Genomic DNA, 25960 nt, shown 5'->3' with positions numbered 1-25960 from the left:
AATGAAGGGTCACTACAGGATACAGGTGGCCATGGTTAAGCATTTGTGTGGTACCTCATACAGATCCTACAGATATAAGTTTGGATTTTAATGATTAACAGCAGCAGAGGTCATATCTAACCATAGCTGCTGATGCACATTATAGCCCAAACAGCTAGCAACCCTTCTTTAATCCTTCTTCAATACCAATGACCCCTCCTGGCATGTGAAAAGCAGATTAATCCTCAGGTTAACTATTTGAACCATTGCCTGGCTGCTAGTTTATGTGCTTAACTGATGAACAGTTAATTATTAAGTAAAACACAATGAATAAATTAGGAAGACCATTTGTAAATTGTCTGGTGGGCCTGAAGTCTCAACACGGCCCAGATACCCCAGTCCAGTTGTGAAAAAAGTTGAAAGAAAAATTCCTCAGTGCCAATTTCATATACCTAATTGATCATTGTGCATTTGAATGTAATTCATTGTGTATCGTTAACGTGCATGTAATAAATAAAGTGCTGTATTGGAAATTGATCTGAAATATTATAGTGATTCTCAGTTCGGACAGGATTTGGCCTTTTTCAGCAGGATTCGGATTCAGCCAAATCCTTCTGCCCGGCCGAACCGAATTTGAATCATAATTTGCATATGCAAATTAGGGTCAGGAAGGGAAATCACATGACTTTTTGTCACAAAAGAAGGGACTAAAAAATGTTTTCCCCTTCCCACCCGGCAGATTCGGTATTCGCCGGAATCTTTTGCAAAGGGGGTTTTGGCCAAATGCAAAATAGTGGATTCGGTGCAACCCTAATGGGAAGGGAAGGGGAATTTGGAGAAAGGTGGTTAAAGGAATTCTAAGAGTAATTCATATTTTTTACAGATACCGGAACACTAAGTGGGTGACTTCAATAATAGAAGGGGTGGGGGGAGTTGCTTGATGCAATCCATATTTATTCCACGCAACAGACATTGCTGATTGCGGTAGAGACTGAATGTGCAGTAGAATTTAGAGATAAGGATTAGGCCATCAATTATTTAGGTGCCTATGAGAGGACATTGGGGCAGATGTATCAAGGGTCGGATATCGAGGGTTAATAAATCCTCGATATTCGACTGCCGAATTAAAATCCTTCGACTTTGAATATCGAAGTCGAAGGATTTTGCGCAATTCGTTTGATCGAACGATCAAAGGAATAATCGTTATAATAATAATTAATCCATCGATCGAAGGATTATCCTTCGATCAGAAAATTGTTAGGAAGCCTATGGGGGCTAACATTGGCCTTGGTAGGTTTTAGGTGGCGAACTAGGGGGTCAAAGAAATTTTTAAAGAGACTGTACTTCGATTATCGAATGGTCCAATATTCGAACGATTTTTAGTTCGAATCGTTCGATTCGAAGGTCGTAGTCGAAGGTCGAAGTAGCCAAAAAAATCATTCGAAATTCGAACTATTTTTCCTCTATTCCTTCACTCGAACTTAGTGAATGGGCCCCAACGTGTTAGGGAGAGTTTTTTGGCACATCATACTACACCCGTGGAATCAGTTGCAAAGGAACAGGATTTTTGGATTCAGACTTTTTGCATCCTCGGTATAATAAATCTCGAAAAAATCAGAGGTTTTTTTCCCACTAAAAATTTGGATTCTATAGTAAAAAAAAAAAAAACTTGGATTTTTCAAGTTTTTGGCATTCAAACTTTAATAAATAACCCCCCTAAAGTTCAATTTAATGACTAAATACTGAATAGGTGATGCTTTGTGAAGAATTGGATTTCTGTTGTTCCCGGGACCAAAGAAAGCCAAGAATCTGTGTTTTTCTAAAAGGAACAGTTCAGTATAAAAATTAGGTAAATAGGCTGTACAAAATAAAAAATGTTTTCAATATAGTTTGTTAGGCAAAAATGTAATGTATAAAGGCTGGAGTGACTGGATGTGTTACATAAAAACCTGAACACTACTTCCTGCTTTAGAGTTAAGTCACATTTAAAAATTAAAGGAGGAATTAAAAAAGAAATTGTTTACTTCATAAAAAGGGAGAAATATCATTACCCCATTACCTACAAACTTTCACTTTCCAAGATGCCAATCTCTTGTTCTAAAATAGGTATCTGGTGGTACTTGTGATACCCCAGTGGGATTCCAGTGAATGAAGGTTCATTCCCAGTGGCACTATAAGGTATAAGGGGACTATAATACACAAAAGCCATGAATATCTTGTAAATTATATCCTTATAAACGGCGAGTTCTGATGTCATCAGTTATAAACGGTGAGTTCTGATGTCATTTCTGTCACATGACTCACTGAAACTTGTGTATTATAATAAATAAAGTACCCCCAGTTGAAAAATATTAGGATATTAGAAGTTACCTCGGAGTTCCATGACCTGTATAAAAACAGTCGGCCTTCGGCCTCGTGGTATTTATATGGTCATGAAACTCCTCAGTAACTTATAATATCCTTATATTTTACAAGAGGGGGTACTTTATTCACTATATAAGGTACTTTCTCCTGGCTATATCACCACGTGACTATTTGTAACCTGTGTGCCCATTGTGTCAATACAAGAAATTTATCAAAATAATGGCACCATTATTCCAAAAGTGTTTTGCTATAGCGGAGACTCACTGAGGCTTCCACTTCTCATTATTAATCAATATGCCCCTACCTATCTCACAATAATCCTGAATGGTATAGCTCTGAAAACTACAAAGCAGTGATAATACAGTACCAGTAATAATACAGTATCAGTACATCATGGTATTCACATACAGTGTTTCTCAAGGTTGTTTTTACACCATAAAATAAAATCGTCTTTACACAAGCTTTATTATTACCGTATATACTCGAGTATAAGCCGTCCCGAGTATAAGCCGAGGTACCTAATTTTACCTCCAAAAACTGGGAAAGCTTATTGACTCGAGTATAAGCCGAGGGTGAGAAATGCAGCAGCTTCTGGTAAGTTTCAATCAAAAAATTGAGGGTTTCTGCTCCCATTGGAGGTGCCGGCGTCTCGTTTTTGGATGCCGGCGACCATTCTTGGATGCCAGCGAATATTCTTAGACGCCGGCAAACATTTTTGCGCTTGACCCGAGTTTTTCAGCATATTTTGGGGGCTGAAAAACTCGGCTTATACTCGAGTATATACGGTATGCTGTAAATCTACTACCTGATGTTTTTACATTACCTATCCGACCCCCTTTGTTCTTTCTCTATTCGGGGGCTGCCATATTTGTGCAGCAGGAGTTCATTAGTATTAGAAACTCTGACAGATTGAAAAGGAACAATCGGGTTGTAAAGAAATTCAAGTGACAATTACTTACAAAAACAGACCTAGTAGTGTAAAATGATCAACATGACCTGTAGGCAACTTTTAGGGGCAGATTTATCAAGGGTCGAAGTGAACTCGAGGGAATTTAGAAGTAGAAAAATTTGAAGTCATTTTGACCTTCGATTCGAAGTAAAATCATTTGACTATTCGACCATTCGATAATCGAAGTACTGTCTCTTTAAAAAAAAACTTTGACTTCAATACTTCGCCAACTTAAACCTGCCGAAATTGCTGTTTAGCCTATGGGGGACCTCCCGTGTGTTTTGCTAAGTTTTTTGAAGTCGAAGGATTTTTTTGGGAAAATCGCACAATAAAATAGTTCGAATTGAAGTACGATCGTAGTACGATCTGAATACTATCGTACGATGTATAAAATCCTCCGACTTCGAATGTCGGAGGATTCTATTCGATGGTCGGATTTCGACGTTTTTTCTACTTTGAAATTCGACCCATGATAAATCTGTCCCTTAGGGGCAGATGTATGAAGGGTCGAATATCGAGGGTTAATTAACCCTCGATATTCGACTAGGAACTAAAATCCTTCGACTTCGAATATCGAAGTCGAAGGATTTAGCGCAAATCCTACGATCGAAGGATTATTCCTTCGATCGAACGATTAAATCCTTCGAATCGAACGATTCAAAGGATTTTAATCCAACGATCGAAGGAATATCCTTCGATCAAAAAAACTTAGGCAAGCCTATGGGGACCTTCCCCATAGGCTAACATTGAGTTCGGTAGCTTTTAGCTGGCAAACTAGGGGGTCGAAGTTTTTTTAAAGAGGCAGTACTTCGACTATCGAATGGTCGAATAGTCAAACGATTTTTAGTTCGAATCGTTCGATTCGTAGTCGTAGTCGAAGGTCGAAGTAGCCCATTCGATGGTCGAAGTAGCCCAAAAAACACTTCGAAATTCGAAGTTTTTTTAATTTGAATCCTTCACTCGAGCTTCATGAATCGGCCCCTTAATGTACATTGCTATTTTGAAGAGTTGTTTTTTTTTGTCACTATGACACTAACACATGCCCTGTGCAATACAGTTCTATAAAAAAACATTGTTCTCTTTATCTTCGCAGGATGCTGCTTCTTCTCTTCTTGCAAGTCTTGCTGTTTTTCCGGTAGTACGGAAGAGTATAAAGCCAGTGAAATAGAAGGTATAAAATAGCAAATGTAATGTTTGTTTTTGTCTGACGTTTTTGCCGTTTGGAGGGACGTAATGAAAACACTCAAGCAGTTCTGGAATTAAATCTGTAATACATGTACTGCAGGTCCCAAATGCAAATTAAAATTGAGGCTTCAGTAATATTACGTCTTTCCTTGCACTTTGTGGACATACAAGGGATTATGGGAAGACTCTGTTGTCTTGTGTAGTAGTGATAAAACGTTAATACCCTGAGGGACCAATCAGTGCCCCCAACACACACGTCATGTTCTGACTCCATAGTAGTTGTCTGGGTTGCACATTGTTTGCATAAATCCACAATAATAATATTTTAGACACAGGAAAGCTGTATCTTTCTGAAGAAATCTTGTCTATTGGGATTTCTAAAATGGAAGAAAACCTTATTACAAGAAGAGGGGTCTGTAGTTTGTATGAGAAAGGCAATCACGCCGATGTGGCTTCTTTAATAGTACAACCGATATATTCAGCCTTCTAATGGTTTCACTGTGTGTGATTTTATGTTAGCAGTACCTGACTCTGAAGGTTCAAACAAACAATTGTTGAAGCCTCGAGACAGAGAAACACAAGTTTCCGGAGACAGAGAAACACAAGTTTATTTTCCACAACATGGATCTTCAAAACATTCTGATGGTAAGGATTTGTTCTCCATTTGCGGTTTGCTTTAGCCAACACAACGTTTATTTTTTTGTGTTTGTAATGTTATGTTATGTTATCGTTCGGTTGTGACACAGGCGATACAACGTTGTTGCACCATAAAGGCAAAGTAACCCCTGTTGAATCTTTACAACAACATGGATCTTCAGAACATTGTGATAGTAAAGCTGCGGCCACACAGGAACAGAAATCTGCATGCTGAATTACGCCGGCCGAAAATCAGCTCCTATGTGGACAGTTGCCTCCTCTCCTATCTGCCCCCCCGTCACCATTGTGTCAACTTGGGTGCAGACATGAGGCTGATTTCAGTACGAGAATGTAAACTCTTGTGTTTCTTCACCAATATCAGGATGAGGCTACTGCCCACATAGGAGCTGATTTTCGGCCTATGTATATCAGCAGGCAGATTTCAGCCCTCCTGTGGCACTAGCCTATGGGTTTGTCCTCGATTTACTCTTTGACTTTAGCTGTGTTTGTTCCCATGATTTATCCCAGCAATTGCTCTTCTTGTATAACACTCATTCTGCAGGTCCTATGAAGTTCATATTTTCATAAATTGGGAAAAAATACCCATTTTAGTGTCCTGGTGTTGGAAGTTTTATTGGCTCTACAGCAAAATATTAAAGTATTCATATTTGATTTTTTTGCAAATCCTTTTTCCCTTTCTAGTGTTTTCAGATAATTCTCGAAATTTAAGGTTATGTTCTTCTCAAAAAGTGAGTGAAATAAAAGACAATCTACATCAGCAAAATTAGTCCACCAATTGCCCATCAATTATTGTAGTGGGTTTCTCAATTTTTGGTTTCCCACTGCTCACATTATAATGATTTCCATTAACTGGCATTGATATTCAACTGGAGCTATGTCACATAACTGCTTGAGACAACTGATCCAATGAACCTAGGCTGGAACTTAACTGTGTGTAACCACTATATGTGGGTAAAATGGGTCATCTTTCCCCTAAAATTTGAGAGAGGAGGCCCTGTAAGCCCATTAAATGTATTTATGCCCGTGATTGCAGAGTAACAGAGAGAAGCTTCTTCGTACGGCTTCTCTACTAGTACAGCCATTAAATCTTGTCTTCTCTACTAGTACAACCTTGTCTTAAGCTTGAGGGTTAAGTTATAATGTAAGGAATTAAGAATTTAGTTAATTAAGAGAAAGGGAGAAATTTTATCATTAGCCCTTTCCTACAAACTTTCACTTTCAAAGATGCCAACCTCATGTTCTCAAATAGGTATCTGGTGGTGCTTGTAATACCCCAGTGGGATTCCAGTGAACATCACTAAGGTCCATTTCCAGTGGCAGTCTGGGGGCTACAATTTACTTTCTCTTGGAAATATCACTGTGTGGCCATTTGTAGCTTGTTTGTGCCAATTGTGTCAATATTAGAAAGTTACAGCTACCAAAAGAATGACACCATTATTCCAATACTGCTTTGCTGTAGAGCCACCTCTCATTATTAATCAATATCCCCCATATAATTATCCTCAATTGTGTCGATCCTAAAGCTACAAAGCAACGTTCCTACATAACAACCAGCAGAGGTATCTTTTCAGTGGTTTATGGGATTAAATTATAACAATACAGTGTGCTCTAGAAGGCAAGTTGTCAAGTATTTAGTACATGCTGATTTTTGGTTCCAACATGGAATTTAGTGAAAGGTTTAGTTCCTAAAGGTGGCCATTCATGGAGAGATCCGCTCGTTTGGTGATGTCGCCAAACGAGCGGATCTCCCTCAGATATGCCCACCTTGAGGTGGCCAATATGGTGCTGATCCGATCGTGGGCCCTAGGGCCCAACGATCGGATCCTAGCGAACGGGCGGTCGGAAGGCGGGACCACATCAACGAACAGATGCGGCCGCGATCCGATGGGATTTTTAGTCCCATCCGATTGAGATCTGGCCGACTTTCGGCCAGATCTCGTTGGGGGAAGCCCGTCAGGGGCCCCCATACATGGGCCAATAAGCTGCCGACTCGGTCTGTCGGCAGCTTTTATCGGCCCTTGTATGGCCACCTTTAGACAAAGGTAAGTAAATGTTTACTTGTCATTGAGAGGACCAATGGATTTAGTGAGGCCACCAAGAGAAACACGGGCAGTAAAAACCAAATTAATAATAAAGTACCTGTACTAGTAGTACATACAGTGTTTCTCAAGTTTTTATGGTGGGCATCTACTGCCTGATGCTGTTATATTACCTAACCCATCCCCCATGTTCCGCTACGAGGGGGCTGACATACTTGGTCAGGAGGAGGAGTTATTAGAAATTCTAACAGGTTGAGAAGGACATTTGGTTTGGCAATACAGTCAGTTTTAGGACCTTCAAGTAAATGTTACTTACAGAAGCAGACCCATCATAGGTGCCCCTGAGTCTCGTCGGCCCAGTAATGAAAACACACAACCAGTTCTAGAATTGAGTACCTAATGTATCTTTAATATATGTGGTGCAGGTCCCAAAAAATCTAATTACTGGAGGCTACGGTAAGTACAGGTCTATTCGTGCACTTTGTGGCTATAAAATTGAGAATCTGTTGCCTTGTATAGTGCAGGAGTTGCGGGTCAACAAAAAGTGTCCCACAACAAACCCTAACCCATCCTCTCCTAACCTGACCTGGAGCCCCGCCAATACTTAAATACCCACACAAACTTAAATAAACAATGGCAATTTGGCAAACAGGAGGCTGAGAAATTGGAGCATGCTGGCATTGCAGACAGGGTTGGCCAGTGGAAAGGTTTAGGCCAGCCACTTGACTGTGACCCACTGAAAGAGTTTTGCACTGGCCCAAACCTGCCTGAACCACAGGTTAATCCATGGATTATTATTAATTATTAACATGTATTTTTTTTTATAGTGCCAACATATTTCGCAGTGCTGGATCCCACAGGTTTTGGCCCAGCGTATGCAACACTATTGTATAACATGATATTTATTTATGTTGTACCAAGCCTACACAGTGCTTAATGCTTTGCCTGTCAAGCACATACAGTATATACTAAGGCTCTAACTGGCAAGAATATATGTGGTGCAGAGGGTTAGGAGAGATGATGGCACCCTGGGCAATGAGCCAAGAAGGTTCTCATGTAATCATCGCAGGACCGACCTCCAAACAACAGACATGAATATATTATATGTCTGTTGTTTGGCCTACGCCTTCCTCTGCCTACTCGCTACAAGCTGTGAGGACTCTGCAACACTAGGGGGGGAATTCACAAAAGTGTCGGTAAAAAAAGTAACCCAGAAGTGGCGGTCGACAAATTTGTAAAATGTCGTACGTACGGCAAATTCACAAAGGCAGATGTTACCATCTCTGAATGTCTCGTAAGTCTGACAATTTTCTAAAATGGCGTATATCTTTTCATCGTACAAACGACATTTACCAAGACTTTTTAAACGACAATTTGTCTGACATTTTCATTTTGGAGAGCCTAAAGTGTCTGAAAAATTGTCGGTAAAAAAAATGAGTTTACAAGTAATTCATAAAAATGACGGGAAAAGTGGCGCCGAAAAAAACCACGCCCACTTTTAACGACACTAATTCAAAAGTGTCGCACATGTCGGAAAACTGGCGGAGAAATGCTCTGTGAATTTGTCGGCTGTTGCTACGACACTTTCTACGACATTTTAAAGACATTTTTTCGTTCCCGACACTTTTGTGAATTCCTCCCCTAGGACTTCCATTGTTCCCAAGGAACCTCCATCTGTGTCTAAAAACTAAAGTTTTAAAGCTCTTTGGGGAGGGATGGGCTTTTTTCCACACATTTGCACAATTACATGAGCACATACACACACACACCTATTTTTAAAACTAATTTAATTTATTTATTCATTTTACCATTTTCTTTTTTACATCAAAACTGTTTATTTGGCAGTGTGACTATTGGATTAGGTATTTTGACTACTCATTAAGCTGCCAGGTCAGTTATTATGTTATTTTATTGATTTGTACAATTTTGGGGGTTTTATGGCATTTATCCCTGCATTACTGTTCATTACATATTTTTACAAAAGCTTTGCAGTTTGGTAGTTTGGAGTAGAAAAATGTTTCACCCATTTTGTAATTGTCAGAACGTGTACTTATGGTTTTATGGGGTCTTGGTACAAGTAGGGGGTCTTACGACACAGGCGGGAGGCTTTGTTTGCAGAAGCTGAGTTCAAAACAGAGAACATTCATTTGCACTATATTATTTTTGGGTCCCTATAGGCCACCTGCTCTAGTAAATACATGCATCTTTGGCTTCAAACAGTTCAGTAGACCTCTGGTGTTCATTTTTAGGGTGATTTGTGCAAAGCAGTGCAAGATAAATGCTGCAAATTGCAAAACTTTTCAGAAATGTCATAAAAACACTAACTTTAGTAAAGCTTTGCAATTTGGTAGTTTGGTGCAGAAAGAAGTCTTTACTTCATCAAAATGTGTACTTTCTGAAAATATATGGCTTTCTGGGTTCTTTGTACAGTTAGGAATGTCCTACAACTCGATACACTGAGTTGGCAGCCAAAAAATTATATATAATTATATAAAACTAATATGCACTGTTTTTATTTTAGGTTTCCTACATACCTTAGTAAATCTATGCATAATGGAAATCAAACTGTTCAGTAAAAAAATATTCAGTGTGATTTATCTTTGTATGTAAGATATTATGTGAGATAATTGCAGCAAACCAATATTTCTTGTCAGTTTTCCAAAATGTTATCAAAACTGCTAACTTTAGCAAAGCTTTGTAGTTCGTTAGTGTAGACTAGAGATGCATATTTTTCAATTTGTCAGAATACGTACTTTCCAAATATATTTGGTTATCAGGGGTCAGAGTACTTTTTAGCAGATTTTACTTGACATAAAACAGGTGTTATGTTTTTTCAAATAGTTGAGATTTAAGCCATAAAAGTAGTATGTAAAAGGTATATTTCAGGGTCTGTATGCCTAAGCATATTGGGCATCAAACTGTTCAGTCAACCTCTGCCATTCAGATTTAGGGTGGTTTATCTTGGTGCCTAATGAAATGTAGGAGATCAGATGTTGCACACTGAAACCTTTGAAGCAATTTTCAAAACTGCTTTTACATGTAGGAAAGCTTTGAGGTTTGGTACTTTGGAGTTGAAAGACATATTGGATTTGGGATTATATATATACTTTCCAAAAATATATGGTTTTCTGGGCTGAACTTTACCCCAGATAAACTGTAGTTGATTTTTCAGTAGCTGAAATTAAACCTATACACATTGGGTATCAAACTATTCAGTAGACCCCTGGCCTGTATATTTAGGGTGTTTTATCTTGGTACCTAATGACCTGTAGGAAATAGGATTCTGTAAATTGGATGTTGCAATATTAAAAAATGCTAAAATATTTTATAAAAACTGGTAACTTTAGGAGAACAATGTGACTTTGTAGGTTGTATTAGAGAGACACATTTACCCACTACTGGTACTTCTAAAATGTAAGAAAACCTAATCACAAGAAGAGGGGGTTTCTTGTTGTGTTAGAAAAACAATCACATTCATATGACTTCTCTATTAGTACAACAAATAAATCTTGCCTTGAGACACTCTTCTAACTGCTTTATTGTTTGTAATTTTATGTTGTCAGTATGTGACCATGAAGATACACATTTGTTGGGGCTTGAAGGAACATCGGTTCATCCTCCAAAACATGGTTCTTCAAAACATTTTGATGGTAAGGATTTGTCCACTATTCGCTGTTTGCTTTAGCCATTTAAACTGGACGTACCTGCAGACATATAATCATACAATTATCTGTTTTTGTGTGATGGCGCACTGATCCCACCCAATATTCATAGGATGCTATGGATGTCGTCAGTTCAGGGATCTGGCCGTGTTTGAACAATGAGTATGTGAAGAGGAGCCACACTTGTTATGGCAATTTGTGCACTTTGCATGACTGAATGAAACAATAGAAAGGCAGAATCCTGCATACACTCTTTGTACATTCAGCCTATGGGCCCATCAGTCCAAGAGCAGATTTTAAAAATTATTCATATTTCTGTTTTAACTCTTGGGAATGTGTATGCCTCATTATTTTGTTTTTATATTCAGAGAATGGGGGAATGTGAGGACAGCAGTGACATCTGGGAAGTGCTGAATGGAAAGTGAAAGTAATTGTCTGCCCCGTCTCTATGCCCAGGGCATAGAGGAGGGGCAGACAATATTTGATTGACAGCTGAGATGTTTAAATGAGCTTACAGCAGCTATGAATGCTTTAATAAAAAATAGAAATTGGATTTCATGTTTAATTTGAAAAGGACTTTTATTATATACAGATTTTTGTTTAAGGAACAAGGTCCTGAAAGGGGCCTGTCCCCATGGTAAATAAAATAAATCATGGGTAAGATGAAAATGAATAAAGTATACAAACCTAGTTTGATTGCCTTTTTCCTGTAAGATACTAAAGGCAACATTTACTTAGTTGAATTGTATGAATGGCATTGGAGTTATTTTGTTCCCCTAAGACTGAAGGAGGTAGCACTGATTTCCAGCTATATTTATCCCCAATAACCTGCAGAGGTGAATCTTTATTTGGAGCTAAGGTATCCCCTAAAAAAAAAAACTTAGAGACTCTACTAATGATGGGCTCTCAGGCAGTGGTGTTTTGAAGGAATGTCCCCAGGCTCCTGATGGCCACATTGACACTTCCATTCCTAAATCCAACTCCTACCCTATCCCTATGGATGATTTGGAACAATCAGGTGTCAAGTTTCAGTTTTTCCTTTTTGCCATTTATCACATGAACAATATCATATTTGTCTGATGATGCACAGTTCTTCTCATCACATCTTCTCTTTTGCCTTCCCTTTCTCCATTTCATTCTCCTTCCTACTGTTCTCTGACCCTGTTCTGCTCCTTTTCTCCCATTCTTTTCTATTATATTTCCCATTCTGTTTTAATTCTCCCTTCTTACACAGGGAGGGTAAATGGCCATCTACAAACATAGAAGTCCAAGTATAAGTGTCATGCATTCACTTATTTTGCAACAGAAAACCATTTTCAACTCCTAAATCTCAAACTGAACCGAAACAAAATGCTAAGGGTTGTAGTTCAGAAAGATCTGTAGACCCCAAGTTAATAAACAGTGATGAAGGCCTCAGACTGCTGTATATGTTAAGGGTTGCTTGAAGTTTAGCCTGGTTCTACCATAAAGAGAGAATTACTATATACTGTATACCTTAACTTCTTTATTCCTTATGAACTTGGCTAACACAAATAATAAGAGGTGAATGGGTGATATTTGCCCTTTGCTCCCCTCTCAGGCTTTATGAAGCTGAAAAAGATTCATGTTGCTTTTTTCACTGATTTGAAATAGTAAAGGTGGAATGCTGTAGGTTCCCCTTAGTGGGATCAATGTTCTAGCAGCCTAGTCCCATCTCATCATAAAAAAATGACAACGGCTTCTGACAGAATAGATGTATTGCCACACAAAAAAATATCATGTGTCCACTCACAAACTTCTGGTATTTTGTTGCAGGAGAGCAAATCACAACTCAAGCTCAAATTGCATTTGAACAGGAGACCTTACAATCTTCAGGACCAGCATCAATATTTCCTAGCCTGGAAGGACTCAATCGTCACCAACCAGAAGGTAGAATTTAATGGTTACCTGTTTAAAAAACAACTTTTTATTGGTTGCTATGAGTTACTGCACCTGGGCAACATCATCAGTTTAGATTACATTTTCCAAGTGAAATCTGGGGGAAACTATAAAGATCTGGCACACAAGGTGCACCTTGCAAGTACTGTATGTATTTAGGCCATGCCTACTTTTTGACCACTTTCCTTTGACCACACCCACTCAAAGTCTGAGCTTCGAAGTTTAATGAACAGCAGAAAATGAATATGTTTGCTTGCTATACATTGAGACTGTGTTATCCCTGTTGTTGTGTCAGTGCAAAAGCAAATATAGCAATAGAAATGTGGGGCGGGCAAGCCAAAAAATGGGGACATTCTTCAACCAATAGAGGCAGGAGGTGCTTTTTATGGGACACTTTTTCCTAGGGCCAAGTTTCTGAAACAGGGCTGTTCCCCAGTGTGTGGACTGATGGTAACTCTTGGTAAGAGGTACTAAGGGTAATGATACTCAAGGTGTTTTTCTGTAATTTTGTTACCTCTACAAAATGCCTTGTGTCATTGCCCTAAAGGCTAAATTGATTAGGTTTTCCCTGAAAGTGTTTTCCCTGATTCCCAGTCGTAATCATCCTCAATAAACTGTAGGAAGCTTTATTTGGATCTGAGATATCAGTTCTTGTATTATATTATTACAGTGACGGAATCTTCTGCTGATGATCAAGAACCCAGGAAACGGAGAAAACTAACAGACTCTACTGATGTTGGGCCCTCAGGCAGTGATGTTTTGCAGGAAAGCCCCAAAACTTCTGATGGCCTCGTGGAAATCTCCTCTCCTGAATCCAACTCCCACCCTATCCCTGTGGATGCTTTAGAACAATCAGGTAGCAATTCTCAGTTCTTCTTCGGGATTTTATTATCACATGAGTAATATCATACATGTCTCATGCTTTGAAGGTTGATAAAGGATTGTTTAAAAAATAAATATATATATAATAGAGTTCGTTGAGATGCAAACTTTCACACCACTCAATAAAGATCCACACTCTCAGGTCTTTTAAGAATATATGAAAATTTTTTATTATGAACATGAAGTTCGTGTTTATAATAAAAATCTTTCATATTTTCTTAAAAGACCTGAAAGTGCAGATCTTTATTGAGTGACATATATATATATATACAGATTTATATATTGATGATTTATTGATGAGTTTTGTGGGCAGAGCTAAAGGAGAGTGAAGAGAGGAGCAGTTGTAGAAAACACATAGCAATGTTCTTTAAGGAGAATGCCCATTTGCTCTTTTAGATACACCTGAAAGCCCAGCCTGAAAGTCAGTTAGGGGAAGGTGCATTATGAAAATGTATTTGTTGTCTTAGATATTCTGGAAACTATGGCTGAATGGGTGACTGATACACCACTATTTTCTCTATCTGTACTTATTTCATGAGGCCAAGGGAAGCCCTGGCCAAAGGTTGGTCCTCCAAGTAGGGCTTAAATGAAAAAAGTCTGACAACCACTCTTCTAACCTATAACCAAACTATAGATCCCCCAATAGCTGATTAAACCCCATTTGAAAAAGTATTCTCTTTTCATCATCTTGTCATTACACCCAGTCTTTTTTTGTTATTTTTTTCACCTTTGGTTCTTATGTTCACTTCATGAAGCTGAAAAAGATTCATGTTGCTTTTTTTCACTGATTTGAAATAGTAAAGGTGGAATGCTGTAGGTTCCCCTTAGTGGGATCAATGTTCTAGCAGCCTAGTCCCATCTCATCATAAAAAATTATGACAACGGCTTTTGACACAATAGATGTATTGCCACACAAAAAAATATCATGTGTCCACTCACAAACTTCTGGTATTTTGTTGCAGGAGAGCAAATCACAACTCAAGCTCAAATTGCATTTGAACAGGAGACCTTACAATCTTCAGGACCAGCATCAATATTTCCTAGCCTGGAAGGACTCAATTGTCAAAAACCAGAAGGTAGAATTTAATGGTTACCTGTTTAAAAAACAAATTTTTATTGGTTGCTATGAGTTACTGCACCTGGGCAACATCATCAGTATAGATTACATTTTCCAAGTGAAATCTGGGGGAAAATATAAAGATCTGGCACACAAGGTGCACCTTGCAAGTACTGTATGTATTTAATGTATGTACCTACTCAAAGTCTGGACCACAAAGTTTAATGAAAAGCAGAAAATGAATATGTTTGCTTGTTATACATTGAGACTGCTGTATCACTGTTGTCGTGTCAGTGCAAAAGCAAATATAGCAATAGAAATGTGGGGCGGGCAAGCCAAAAAATGGGACATTCTTCAACCAATAGAGGCAGGAGGTGCTTTTTATGGGACACTTTATCCTGGGGACCAAGTTTCTGAAACAGGGCTGTTCCCCAGTGTGTGGACTGATGGTAACTCTTGGTAAGAGGTACTAAGGGTAATGATACTCAAGGTGTTTTTCTGTAATTTTGTCACCTCTACAAAATGCCTTGTGTCATTGCCCTAAAGGCTAAATTAAAAGGTTTTCCCTGATTCCCAGTCATAATCATCCTCAATAAACTGTAGGAAGCTTTATTTCGAGCTGAGATATCAGTTCTTGTATTATATTATTACAGTGACGGAATCTCCTGCTGATGATCAAGAACCCAGGAAACGGAGAAAACTAACAGACTCTACTGATGTTGGGCCCTCAGGCAGTGATGTTTTGCAGGAAAGCCCCAAAACTTCAGGTAACAATTCTCAGTTCTTCCTTTTGGGATTTTATCACATGACTAATATCGTACATGTCTCATGCTTTGCAGGTTGATAAAGTATTGTTTAAAAAATAAATATATATATATATATTTATATTTAGTTCGAGTGTTAATGTGCTTGTGTGCAGGGTCTGCAAACTTTCACACCAACTCAATAAAGATCCGCACTCTCAGGTCTTTTATGAATATATAAAAGATTTTTTATTATGAACACTAAGTTCGTGTTTATAATAAAAATCCTTTCATATTTTCTTAAAACACCTGAGAGTGCGGCTCTTTATTGAGTGATATATATATATATATATATACATACATACATACACACAGTGTTTTTACAGATTTATATATTGATGATTTATTGATGAGTTGTGTGGGCAGAGCTAAAGGAGAGAGCAGAGAGGAGCAGTTGTAGAAAACACATAGGTAAGAGATATAGTTAAACAAGGCTGTGCACACCAAGTAATTTCAAATAAAGTCTACATTGTCAGTGATTACTGATGGTGCAAGAGACTAACGGTAGAAAAATTATAATTGAAAAAAAAGAGTCTCAATATGCACTCAGTAGATGATTTTAAAAAAAAAGCATATCATATAATGAATGAATTAATTGCCACACATTAAACATCCACTGAAAAAAGTTGAAGTTGATGAATGATATGAACAGTCCAGTACAGGCCCGGACTGACAATCTGTCTGTTCGGTCATTTGCCCGAGAGGCTGCTCTATTTTTTCTTTAAGTGGGCCGATCCTGATCGCTACAACTTATTAGAAAGTGCCACTGCCTTTCAATGCATCAGGCGGGCTCTAGGACCGCTCCTGCATCCTCTCTCCCACTGTTGCTCTGCCCCTCCCACTCCTCTGTTCTGGTGCTGCCGTGCTCTATGCAGGCCCGCGCGCTATCAGGAGGCTACAGTCCCAGGCCCAGCAAGATTTAGATTTAAAGGGGGGCTGGATCTCTCTCTGCACTTCGTTTCTGTGAGTCTTTGTCACTCTCTGTCCCTGTCCCTCTCTGTCTCTCTCTCTGTCTTCTTCTGCACTGTCTGTCACTCTCTCTCTGTCACTCTGTCCCTCTCTCTTCCCCTCTCCCTGTCACTCTGTCACTCTGTCCCTCTCTCTTCCCCTCTCTCTGTCACTCTGTCTCTCTCTGTCATTCTGTCCCTCTCTCTGTTTCTCTCTGCACTCTCAGTCACTCTGTCCCTAGGAACCAGTCGGCTTTAATTACAAACTTGAGAGCTGCTGAATAAAACTCTAAATAAGTCAAAAACCACAATTAATAAAAAATGAAAACCAATTGCAAATGGTCTCAGAATGTCCATCTCTACATCATACTAAAAATTAAATTGAAGGTGAACAACCCCTAAGGCAGCTCTTTATGCGCATACATTTTTTCAGTTTTACCCCAATATATGAGTGGATGTGTACAAGTCAGACCATTGCGTCTTTACATGTGGGCTGCTTTTTACCCCCAGTCCGGCCCTGGTCCAGTATCAAAAAATGAATTGTGAAAAAGTTCCTGTTAAAAATAGAAAAGGAGAAGCTATAAAGTGCCCGGGCTGATTTCTCTCCTCAATCCTAGAGGGTTTCTTTAATCTGGCCGTAATGCAAAGCCCAAAATTGGAAGCTGCAATATAGTAAGGTATGTTTTGCCAAAGGAAAAAAGGAACAAGCGTCCGTGTTGTAGAAACAAAGTGTATTGGACATTACTCACAAAACTGTTCTACACGCTAGCAATCCCCTGCCTTATACAGTCTCATACTTACAGACTTGCCGCACAGCACAGATGTATGGCGGGTCGGACTTTGAGCCACGTACCGTGGCCTAGAGCGGATGCTTCCCCATAGTGAAATATGCAGTGAGACACCTTTAAACTGCGGCAGCGCCGCATATGAAACAGTTATACATCACCACTCCTCCGGGTCTGCATGGATTTCGTCTTGCAGCCGCAATGCTGTAAATGGCCGAACGGATATCCCAACAGGGGCAGTTAGCTTTTTACTTGCAGCATATCAGCAGGGCAGCTTTCGTGTAGCTCCTCCACACCACATGGTTACCTGTTTAAAAAACAACTTTTTATTGGTTGCTATAGTTACATAGTTAAATCCGGTTGAAAAAAGACAAAGTCCATCAAGTCCAACCCCTCCAAATGAAAACCCAGCATCCATACACACACCCCTCTCTACTTTTAATTAAATTCTATATACCCATATCTATACTAACTATAGAGTTTAGTATCACAATAGCCTTTGATATTATGTCTGTCCAAAAAATCATCCAAGTCCCTCTTATAGTCATTAACTGAATCAGCATCACAACATCACCCGGCAGTGCATTCCCCAACCTCACTGTCCTGACTGTGATGAACCCCCTACTCTGTTCCTTTAAATGAAACTTCTTTTCTTCTAGTCTGAAGGGGAGGCCTCTGGTACGTGATTCTCTTTATGGGTAAAAAGGTCCCCTGCTATTTGTCTATAATGTCCTCTAATGTACTTGTAAAGTCTAATCATGTCCCCTCGCAAGTGCCTTTTTTCCAGAGAAAACAACCCCAACCTTGTCAGTCTCCCCTCATAATTTAACTCTTCCCTCCCTCTAACCAGTTTAGTTGCACCTATAACCAAACTATAGCTCCCCAAATAACTGATTAAAGCCCCATTTTACAAAGTATTCTCTTTTCATCATCTTGTCATTACACCCAGGTTTTTTTTGTTATTTTCTTCACCTTTGGTTCCTGTTCACTTTTATCACTTCCTTATTCCCATTCTGTTATCTCACTCCCTCTAAAGTCATGTCTTATTCATGTAGGTCCTACTTACTTCACAGCAGGCATTGCGCTTGTCCCAGCATGCTTGAACCTTTTATTATACATTAAAATATGCTGATAATTGTAGTTCAGCAAGATCCAGGACCCTAGGTTAAGGAACAGGGATGGAGGTCTTTGTTTGTAGAGATGGGGGAGACATTTTTGCTGAAACAGTGGGTAAAGCTTATAGGGTAAAAGGTAATTGACGAAGGAAATGGATAAAGGGTAACAGTGCCATTTTAGGCAGGCAAAATACCAAGCTGGTATATGATACAAAGTGTTAGTGGGTTCAGGGGGTAAAAGAGATTTGTTGGGTCTCATCATTTATGTGAATTAAGCTCTTAAACTATTGTCATGCATATACCGTAGTCCAGCAGCCAACTAAGGGCCCAATACACAAATAATTGTTTCTGTCCCCATTTTCTTTTTCTTGCATTCTCATTTTGCTCTATTTTCCTCTTGTTCTGGTTTTCTGTTGTATTACCAATTTCTGTTCCATGCCTTTCTGTTCTCTTTTGCCCTTTGGAATGGTCTCCTCCATTTGCCCTTTGGAATGGTCTCCTCCATTTGCCCTTTGGAATGGTCTCCTCCATTCGCCCTTTTCTCTTTCTTTCCATTATTTCTTTATCATCCTGAATGTAAATGGTACTAAAGCTATATAGGTCCCTTAAATTGTGCTCCCCTGCTTTCCAGTGCTAGTGTCCCCTAACTTATTTCCAAATACATGGAGACTATCCAATTATACTTCTGTTGGCCAGTAAGACTTACTTGTTATTAAGACGAGAACAAAATCTGCACTTATACTTAGGAGCCTCTTGACTTTAAGTGGACTTTAAGAGATGTATCTGTGCATATTAAAGAGAGAAAAGGTAGCAGATATCGGGGTCCTAATTCTGCATTTTGCACTGATGCCACTAGGGGAAACACAAGAGTAACATTTCACTTGTGGGGACAGGATTTTATGAATAGCTATGAACACATCTTCCAAATGGAAAGGAGCATAGGGAGATAACTTTAAGGGTAAACTTAAGATCATAATCTCAACATACTTACTAACATATGAAAATTGAAATGTTAGGCAACACATTCACCAGCCATGCCTCCAACCCACTTCACCTCAAAGTCCAATCAACAGATCATAACAGGTACTTATGCAGAAGAGGAACTGTAGAGGACCACACTTCTTCAGAATGCAAGTACCTGCACTCAATGAATACAGAGCTGCCTGCATTTGCCATTACTGTTCATGAGGGGTAGGCTGGAGCGAGACGTGTAGGCATGCTCCATTACACTCCATAACATGAACATCATTCAGCACCTGCTGAATGATACTACAGAGCTGCCTAACAAAAAGCGAAATCATTCAAAAATAACAAAAAATCTAAGAATAGAAAAAAATCTGAGATTTAGCCCGACCGTCTAAGAATATCAGTCTGCACTGAACAAAGACTTAATTTAAAGGTGAACTACTTTTAAAAAAGTCTTTATTGTTTCAGCTCAGATTTTTCATATATGGGACTTTTTCTGCTATTACTTGCATAAAATTAAGTTTTTTCAAATTATGCTCTAATTCAAGCCTTCCAAAACCACTACCTGCTCCTACCAAGAAAACAGCTAAACATTATAAATCCACCTTCTGTTTTTCCAATGCACTTGGCGCAAGAAAAAACATGAGGAAAAAAACTCCCATTCATTGGTATGAGGAACAAATGCTCATTTACTTTAATATTTTTGACAAATTTTTCCACAGTTTCTTGAATTTGAATTCGGTGAAGCAAAAGGGGGCAGTTTCACTCTTCACTATGGCTAACACTTCTCTATTAGTCGACTAGGCCTATTTTCTAGTCATTTCTATCTCTTGTTATGGTTCATTTGTCTTTCCAATTTTTATTGTTTTTTCTTCTTCTTCTTCTTCTTCTTCTTCTTCTTCTTCTTCTTCTTCTTCTTCTTCTTCTTCTTCCCCAGAAATGGATTGGTAACTAGAGGGCTTCCCTATTGCACGGTCCTGCCTTCAGTTTTATCTGTGAATTAGTTCAGTCCTATGTGGAACCTCATTAGAATATATCTTCATTAGAGTAACCTCCAATCCACATTCAAACTTATTGAAATATATTAGCATTGACTGCACTAGTGAGGTGGTGGGCACTGTAGACCAAGATACCTTGTATTTTGAAAGACATTATCTAATCCTGTGAGGGAAGCACACTATATGAGTTAAAAATATGTCTACAAATGGGCTGTCATATGTAGTTTATACAGTGTTACTTTGGCTTATGGTTTGGATGTTTTGTTTTGCAGAAAAAATTGCACCGTTTCTGAATATATTTCAAGAATTAAAAAAGGACAAACCTGCTAAACTGAGCCTGAAAGATGTTCTCAATATTGGACAGGAAAGTGAGGAGACAATTCAGTGCCAGACTCTTAGTGATGTTCCTTGGTATTTTCTGAGAAAGTTGATGTCCCTAAGCAGAAATGCAAGGAATACAACCTTACAGCTTGAAGTTACAAACACAGACATAGACCTGGATAACTGGTCCTCATATGAAGATTCATCATCTGACAGTAATGATAGGTTTGATTCAGTCCATCCTCTAGATGTTCTCTGTGCTCTCCTGCATTGTTCAGACCCTTGTCTACAGCAAGAAATTCTATTAAAAATGTCCATGTGCCAATATGCTGTCCCTCTGCTGCTCCCTCCTGGTGATGGCACAGACTGCACCTTCATGCTGTGGGCAATGAGAGACATTGTGAAGAGGTGGAGACCTCAATCATCACAGGTCAGTAAAGGGTTTAAGGAGGATAACTTGGTAAACATATCAATGCCAGTTTTCTCTTTTGTGAGATTAGGGAAATGCAGAACGTCAAAGTCTCGCATTCTCAATCTTATTCTCAGCCCGGCTCATCAGGTGCAAGACTTTTTCCTGCACAGAGAAATGGAAACTGGGAATGTTTCACGTAAAATCTCAGATGGATTGGTGGAAATATGTTGGTATTTTCCTGGCAGCAACTTAAAATCAGACATAATCAAACAACCCATTGCAGTAACAAATATGAGAGGAGACTTGGGGTCTGGTGAGGAGCAGTTCAGATTTTTAAGATGCGTATCATCGGCAGTGTTCATATTCACAGAGAGTGTCGGGGAGAGAGAGTGTGAACTTTTAGCAGAATCCAATTACTTGAATAATACATATATTATTATAGATCCTTCTTCACAAACCTCTAGTGAGAAAATAAAGGAATACAGGAAACTGCTACAAGAAAAGCTGAACCTAGATAAGAAGAATGTCTGGGAAAGAAAAAGATCATCCAACGATGCAGCATTGGTAAGAGACTTAAAGAATTGTATTGCAGATCATATCAACAGATGCAGCAATAAAAATAAAACTCTAGAGGAAATATCACAAGAGGCTTACGAAATGAAAATATATGTTGATGAAAATTACAAAGATCTTCAAGCAGCAAAGAAACGGGCCGATGAGATTGGCACCAATATAAAGGACATTGTTGAATATAAGAATGAAACAATGAAACTACAGGGGGAGCTCTGGAAAGAACTGTCCAAAACAGAGAAAGAAATGTGTAGAATGAGAGACCAGGGCAGTGAGAATGCAGAAGATTACATAGACAAACTAAGGCAACAATGCTCTTCACTCCGCAAGAGGCAAAATGCTCATCCTTTCCCTGAAGCCATGGAACAGTTCAGAAAAGCAGTCACTGAGTTAACTCAGGTTGAAAGACAGTGTTTTTTGAAGTTTACAAAATTCAGCCTTGACTCAGTTGCTAGAGAAAATCTCTGTAAACTGCAGGCGGAGTACAAGGAGACATTTGACAACTATGGAGCTGATGTGGAGAAATTAAAGCAAATAGATCAGAGAATATCAGACAGCTCCTTAGGCATTGAACACTTTTTGAGAGAACTGGGACAGTTTTATGAAGCTAAATATGTTGTGGAGAATGGCAGTAACATGGAAGAAAAATTTAGCAAACTCCCAGGAATCGCTGCTGATCTTCTGCTGGATGGTTTCCCATTGGAGCTGATAGATGGAGATGCCTCCAACATCCCCCTGCAGTGGGTTTCTGATGTTCTGAGTGAGCTGGACACCAAAACAGGAGGGAAATGCAGAATGAGAGTAATCACAGTGCTGGGAGTGCAGAGCACAGGGAAATCCACCCTCCTGAACACCATGTTTGGCTTGCAGTTCCCTGTGGCCAGTGGACGATGCACAAGAGGAGCCTTTATGACACTGATTAAAGTGCAAAATGCGTTCCAAATGGAATTAAACTGTGAATTTATCCTAGTGATTGACACAGAAGGTTTGAAGTCTCCTGAACTGGCTTCTCTGGAGGACAGCTATGAACATGACAATGAGATGGCAACTCTAGTTGTTGGGTTGAGTGATATCACAATAATCAACATGGCCATGGAGAATACAGCAGAAATGAAAGATATTCTGCAGTTAGTGATACATGCTTTCCTTCGGATGAAACAAATAGGCAAGAAGCACAACTGCCAGTTTGTCCACCAAAATGTCAGTGATGTTTCCGCTCATGAGAAGAACCTGAGGGACAGACAGAAGCTCTTGCAGCAGTTGGATAAAATGACAGAAGTTGCAGCAAAAATGGAGAAAAAAAACCATATAAAGATGTTTTCAGATATTATTGATTATAACCTTGAAGAACATACTTGGTATATCCCTGGCTTGTGGTATGGTGTCCCACCCATGGCTTCAGTTAATGCTGGTTACAGTGATGGTGTGAATGAACTGAAGAAATATTTGATTTCATATATAAAAAAGATGAATGTGAAGGCTCAGACTATCCCAGAATTTACTGAGTGGATAAAAAGCCTGTGGAATGCCGTGAAACATGAGAAATTTATCTTTAGCTTCAGGAATAGTTTAGTTTCCGAAGCCTATAACCAACTGTGTGTGCATTATACAGGCTGGGAATGGAGCTTCCAGAAGGCAACTTATACCTGGTTTACTGAGACGGAAACTTTCATCAGGAATCTACTAGCAGACAAACTGGACAGTGAATGGGGGCAACTTACACAAGACATGAAACTGTTATTAACTAAAGAAGAGAGAATAATGTCACAGTCACTAGAGGAATATTTTATCAGTGGTTGTGACAATGTTCATCTCTTGGAACCTTTTAGAACTGATTTCTTCCGCAGTGTGAAATATCTCAGGAAGACACAGGAATCATCTTTAGCTAAAAAGTGTGAAGATGCAATACGCCTACAAAAGGACAGGTGCAAAGTCCAACAAATACAGGGAGAATTCCTCCAGGTTATAGAACGTAGTGTGAAAGTTATTATTGAAAAGGGAAGGGATAATGGTTCTGAATTGGATGATAATATGTTGAAGACGGAATTTGAAAATATGTGGGAAGATACACTGAAGGGTTTAAATATACAAAGACTAAGCAAGAGGGATATAAGCCAGGAAATGTTTCAGTACTTGAAATATCATTCAGCTAATAAAAAGCTACATGACCTAAATCATTTTGAAAATTACAATGGGGACCTTGATTTTCATGACCCTGTAATAAAAAAATGCAGGAATTACATGTCTGAAATAATTAGCAGTAGAGGCAACTATGATGAGACATACTGCCATGAACTCCTCAGAATGATAACGGAAGAACATAATGAGGAACCTGTAGATACCGATTATTTGGACCTGGTTGTTTTTCATATTTTTAAAGAAGCAGCTCAAAAATTCCAGACCCTGCACGATGAGTTTATTGAAAATAACGACCCAGCTCGTTCTTTGGAAAATCTCAGGTGCCATTACTTTTCCTTGTTTGAGAGCATGTACAAAGAAAAGGATGAGTGTCAGAAAAGGGCTAAATATTTCTGTGAGTTTTGCTTGAAGCCGGCATTCATCCATCACATTCAGAACCACACGGGGAAAGAGGTGTTGGATCATATTCTTCAAAAACCAAAATTCATGAGTCGCAAAATTTTTCAGTTCTCTGTCCTTGTCCAGCTTCTGAAAGAGAACTCTTTTGAGAAATACAATGAATACATTAATAACTATGAGAGTTTCACCCAAAAATGGATTTTAGATTATGTAAAGCAGCAATACCAGAAGCTAAAGAGCAGCAGTGATTTGTATATTAGAGTCCTTGATTCCATAATGCAGAAAGTCAAACATGTTCTTTCTAAATCAGCAGGGCAAGCAAACAATTTTTCAGATTTTTTTAAAAAATTTTGCACAGCGTTAGATAAAGAACTAGTCATCTCACAGAACAAGTTGAAATTGATCGTTTTCGAAAACAAATTTAATGTTTCTGAATTTTCAAATGACGTTGAGATCTTTTTAGGACACATCCAAAAAAAAATTCAAGCAGAAATGAGAGAATGTGATGTTGAGTCCTTGCTCTCCAACATTACCTTGAAGCCTCAGGATGAATTGTATAAGAAGGTCATTGGATGTGGGAAGCAGTGTCCTTTCTGCAAAGTGCCGTGTGAGGCTGGAACTGATGACCATCCAGAGCACTTTGCTTCTATCCACCGGCCAATGGGTCTTGCACAGTCAAGTAAAGATGCTGTAGATGTTCTAGATCATTCCATATGCTCCACTGCTGTCCTCTCTAATAGAAGTTTCAACTCTGAAGAGACAGGCTGGACAGTTCACCCTTATAAAGATTACCGTAAATATTATCCGGAATGGAATATCTACCCTGAGGATGGAAGTGAAGGCACAGATTATTGGAAATTTGTCTTGAAAGAGCACAATGATACATTTGCAAGGACACACAGATCAAAACCAGCTAAACTTCCAGAAGACTGGCAGAGAATCACTAGAGAGAAAGCTCTACAAAGTCTAAAGAGATCATTTAATCTGAAAGAAAGTCACTCTAATTAAATTAAACTGGACCACTTTGAAATCAGCCTTTGCAGTAAAATGTGTTGCATTGAGTTATGAGTTGCTCATGAAACAGAGACGCATCTAGAGCTACATACGTAGTAAAAAATCAACATTTTCTTTTTAAGGAGAAACTTTATGTTGCACTGCCAATAACAAAAGTGAATTTTACATTCATTTTGAAATTTGATTTAAGGATTTTAAAAAGGGTGGGGCTTGTTTGTTATGCATTCATGTAGTGATAGACACTTCCTTTAAAAGTGAAATTTGGCAAATATTCCAACATTTTTCATGGTTATTTGGCCACTAGAGTTTCATTAGAGTCTGGGGGAAAGGATATCTCATCTGAGCAATCATGGCTGCTCCCACTGATATAAACAAACTCAAATAAGGCAAAATATTGTACTGAACATGTGCTGTAATAAATAATTGAAATAAATCCAATGTATTAATCCTTTAATCATTTAAAGGGGTTGTTCACCTTCAAATTAACTGTTAGTATGATTTAGAGAGGGATATTTTGATAAAATTTGCAATTGGTTTTCATTTTTTATTATTTGTGGTTTTTGACTTATTTAGCTTTTTATTCAGCAGCTCTCCAGTTTGCAGTTTCAGCAATTGGGTTGCTAGGGTCCAAATTAAATATCTCATTTATAGGAACATATGTGAATATGTTTAATTATGAGCATTTCTTGTACTTCCAAATTAAGTCTACGTAAATGCTTGTTTATGTGACTGTGTAACTAATAAAATCGTCAAAATCACCTGTATCAACTTGCTAAAATATTAAAGGGTTGTTTTCATAA

General features: G+C 38.7%; 1 protein-coding gene across 4 annotated transcripts in view; it reads left to right on the top strand.

The window, feature by feature from the left end:
* The window catches only part of LOC108703957 (interferon-induced very large GTPase 1), a 36394-nt gene extending 10434 nt beyond the window's left edge, over positions 1-25960 (top strand). For 2 of the 4 annotated variants that reach the window (XM_018240268.2, XM_041576360.1), the window contains 8 exons: positions 4386-4463; positions 4997-5122; positions 10737-10823; positions 12630-12743; positions 13423-13608; positions 14597-14710; positions 15345-15458; positions 20578-25960. In XM_018240268.2, the coding sequence (XP_018095757.1) occupies positions 4386-4463; positions 4997-5122; positions 10737-10823; positions 12630-12743; positions 13423-13608; positions 14597-14710; positions 15345-15458; positions 20578-25154 (5396 nt within the window). In that variant the 3' untranslated portion in view covers positions 25155-25960. The remainder of the gene's footprint in view (positions 1-4385; positions 4464-4996; positions 5123-10736; positions 10824-12629; positions 12744-13422; positions 13609-14596; positions 14711-15344; positions 15459-20577) is intronic. The other 2 variants (XM_041576361.1, XM_041576362.1) reach the window with 2 other exon arrangements.

The sequence above is a fragment of the Xenopus laevis genome, chromosome 9_10L, assembly GCF_017654675.1.
Source record: "Xenopus laevis strain J_2021 chromosome 9_10L, Xenopus_laevis_v10.1, whole genome shotgun sequence".
NCBI classification, from domain to species: Eukaryota; Metazoa; Chordata; class Amphibia; order Anura; family Pipidae; genus Xenopus; species Xenopus laevis.
This window is presented reverse-complemented; position numbering and strand designations above follow the sequence as displayed.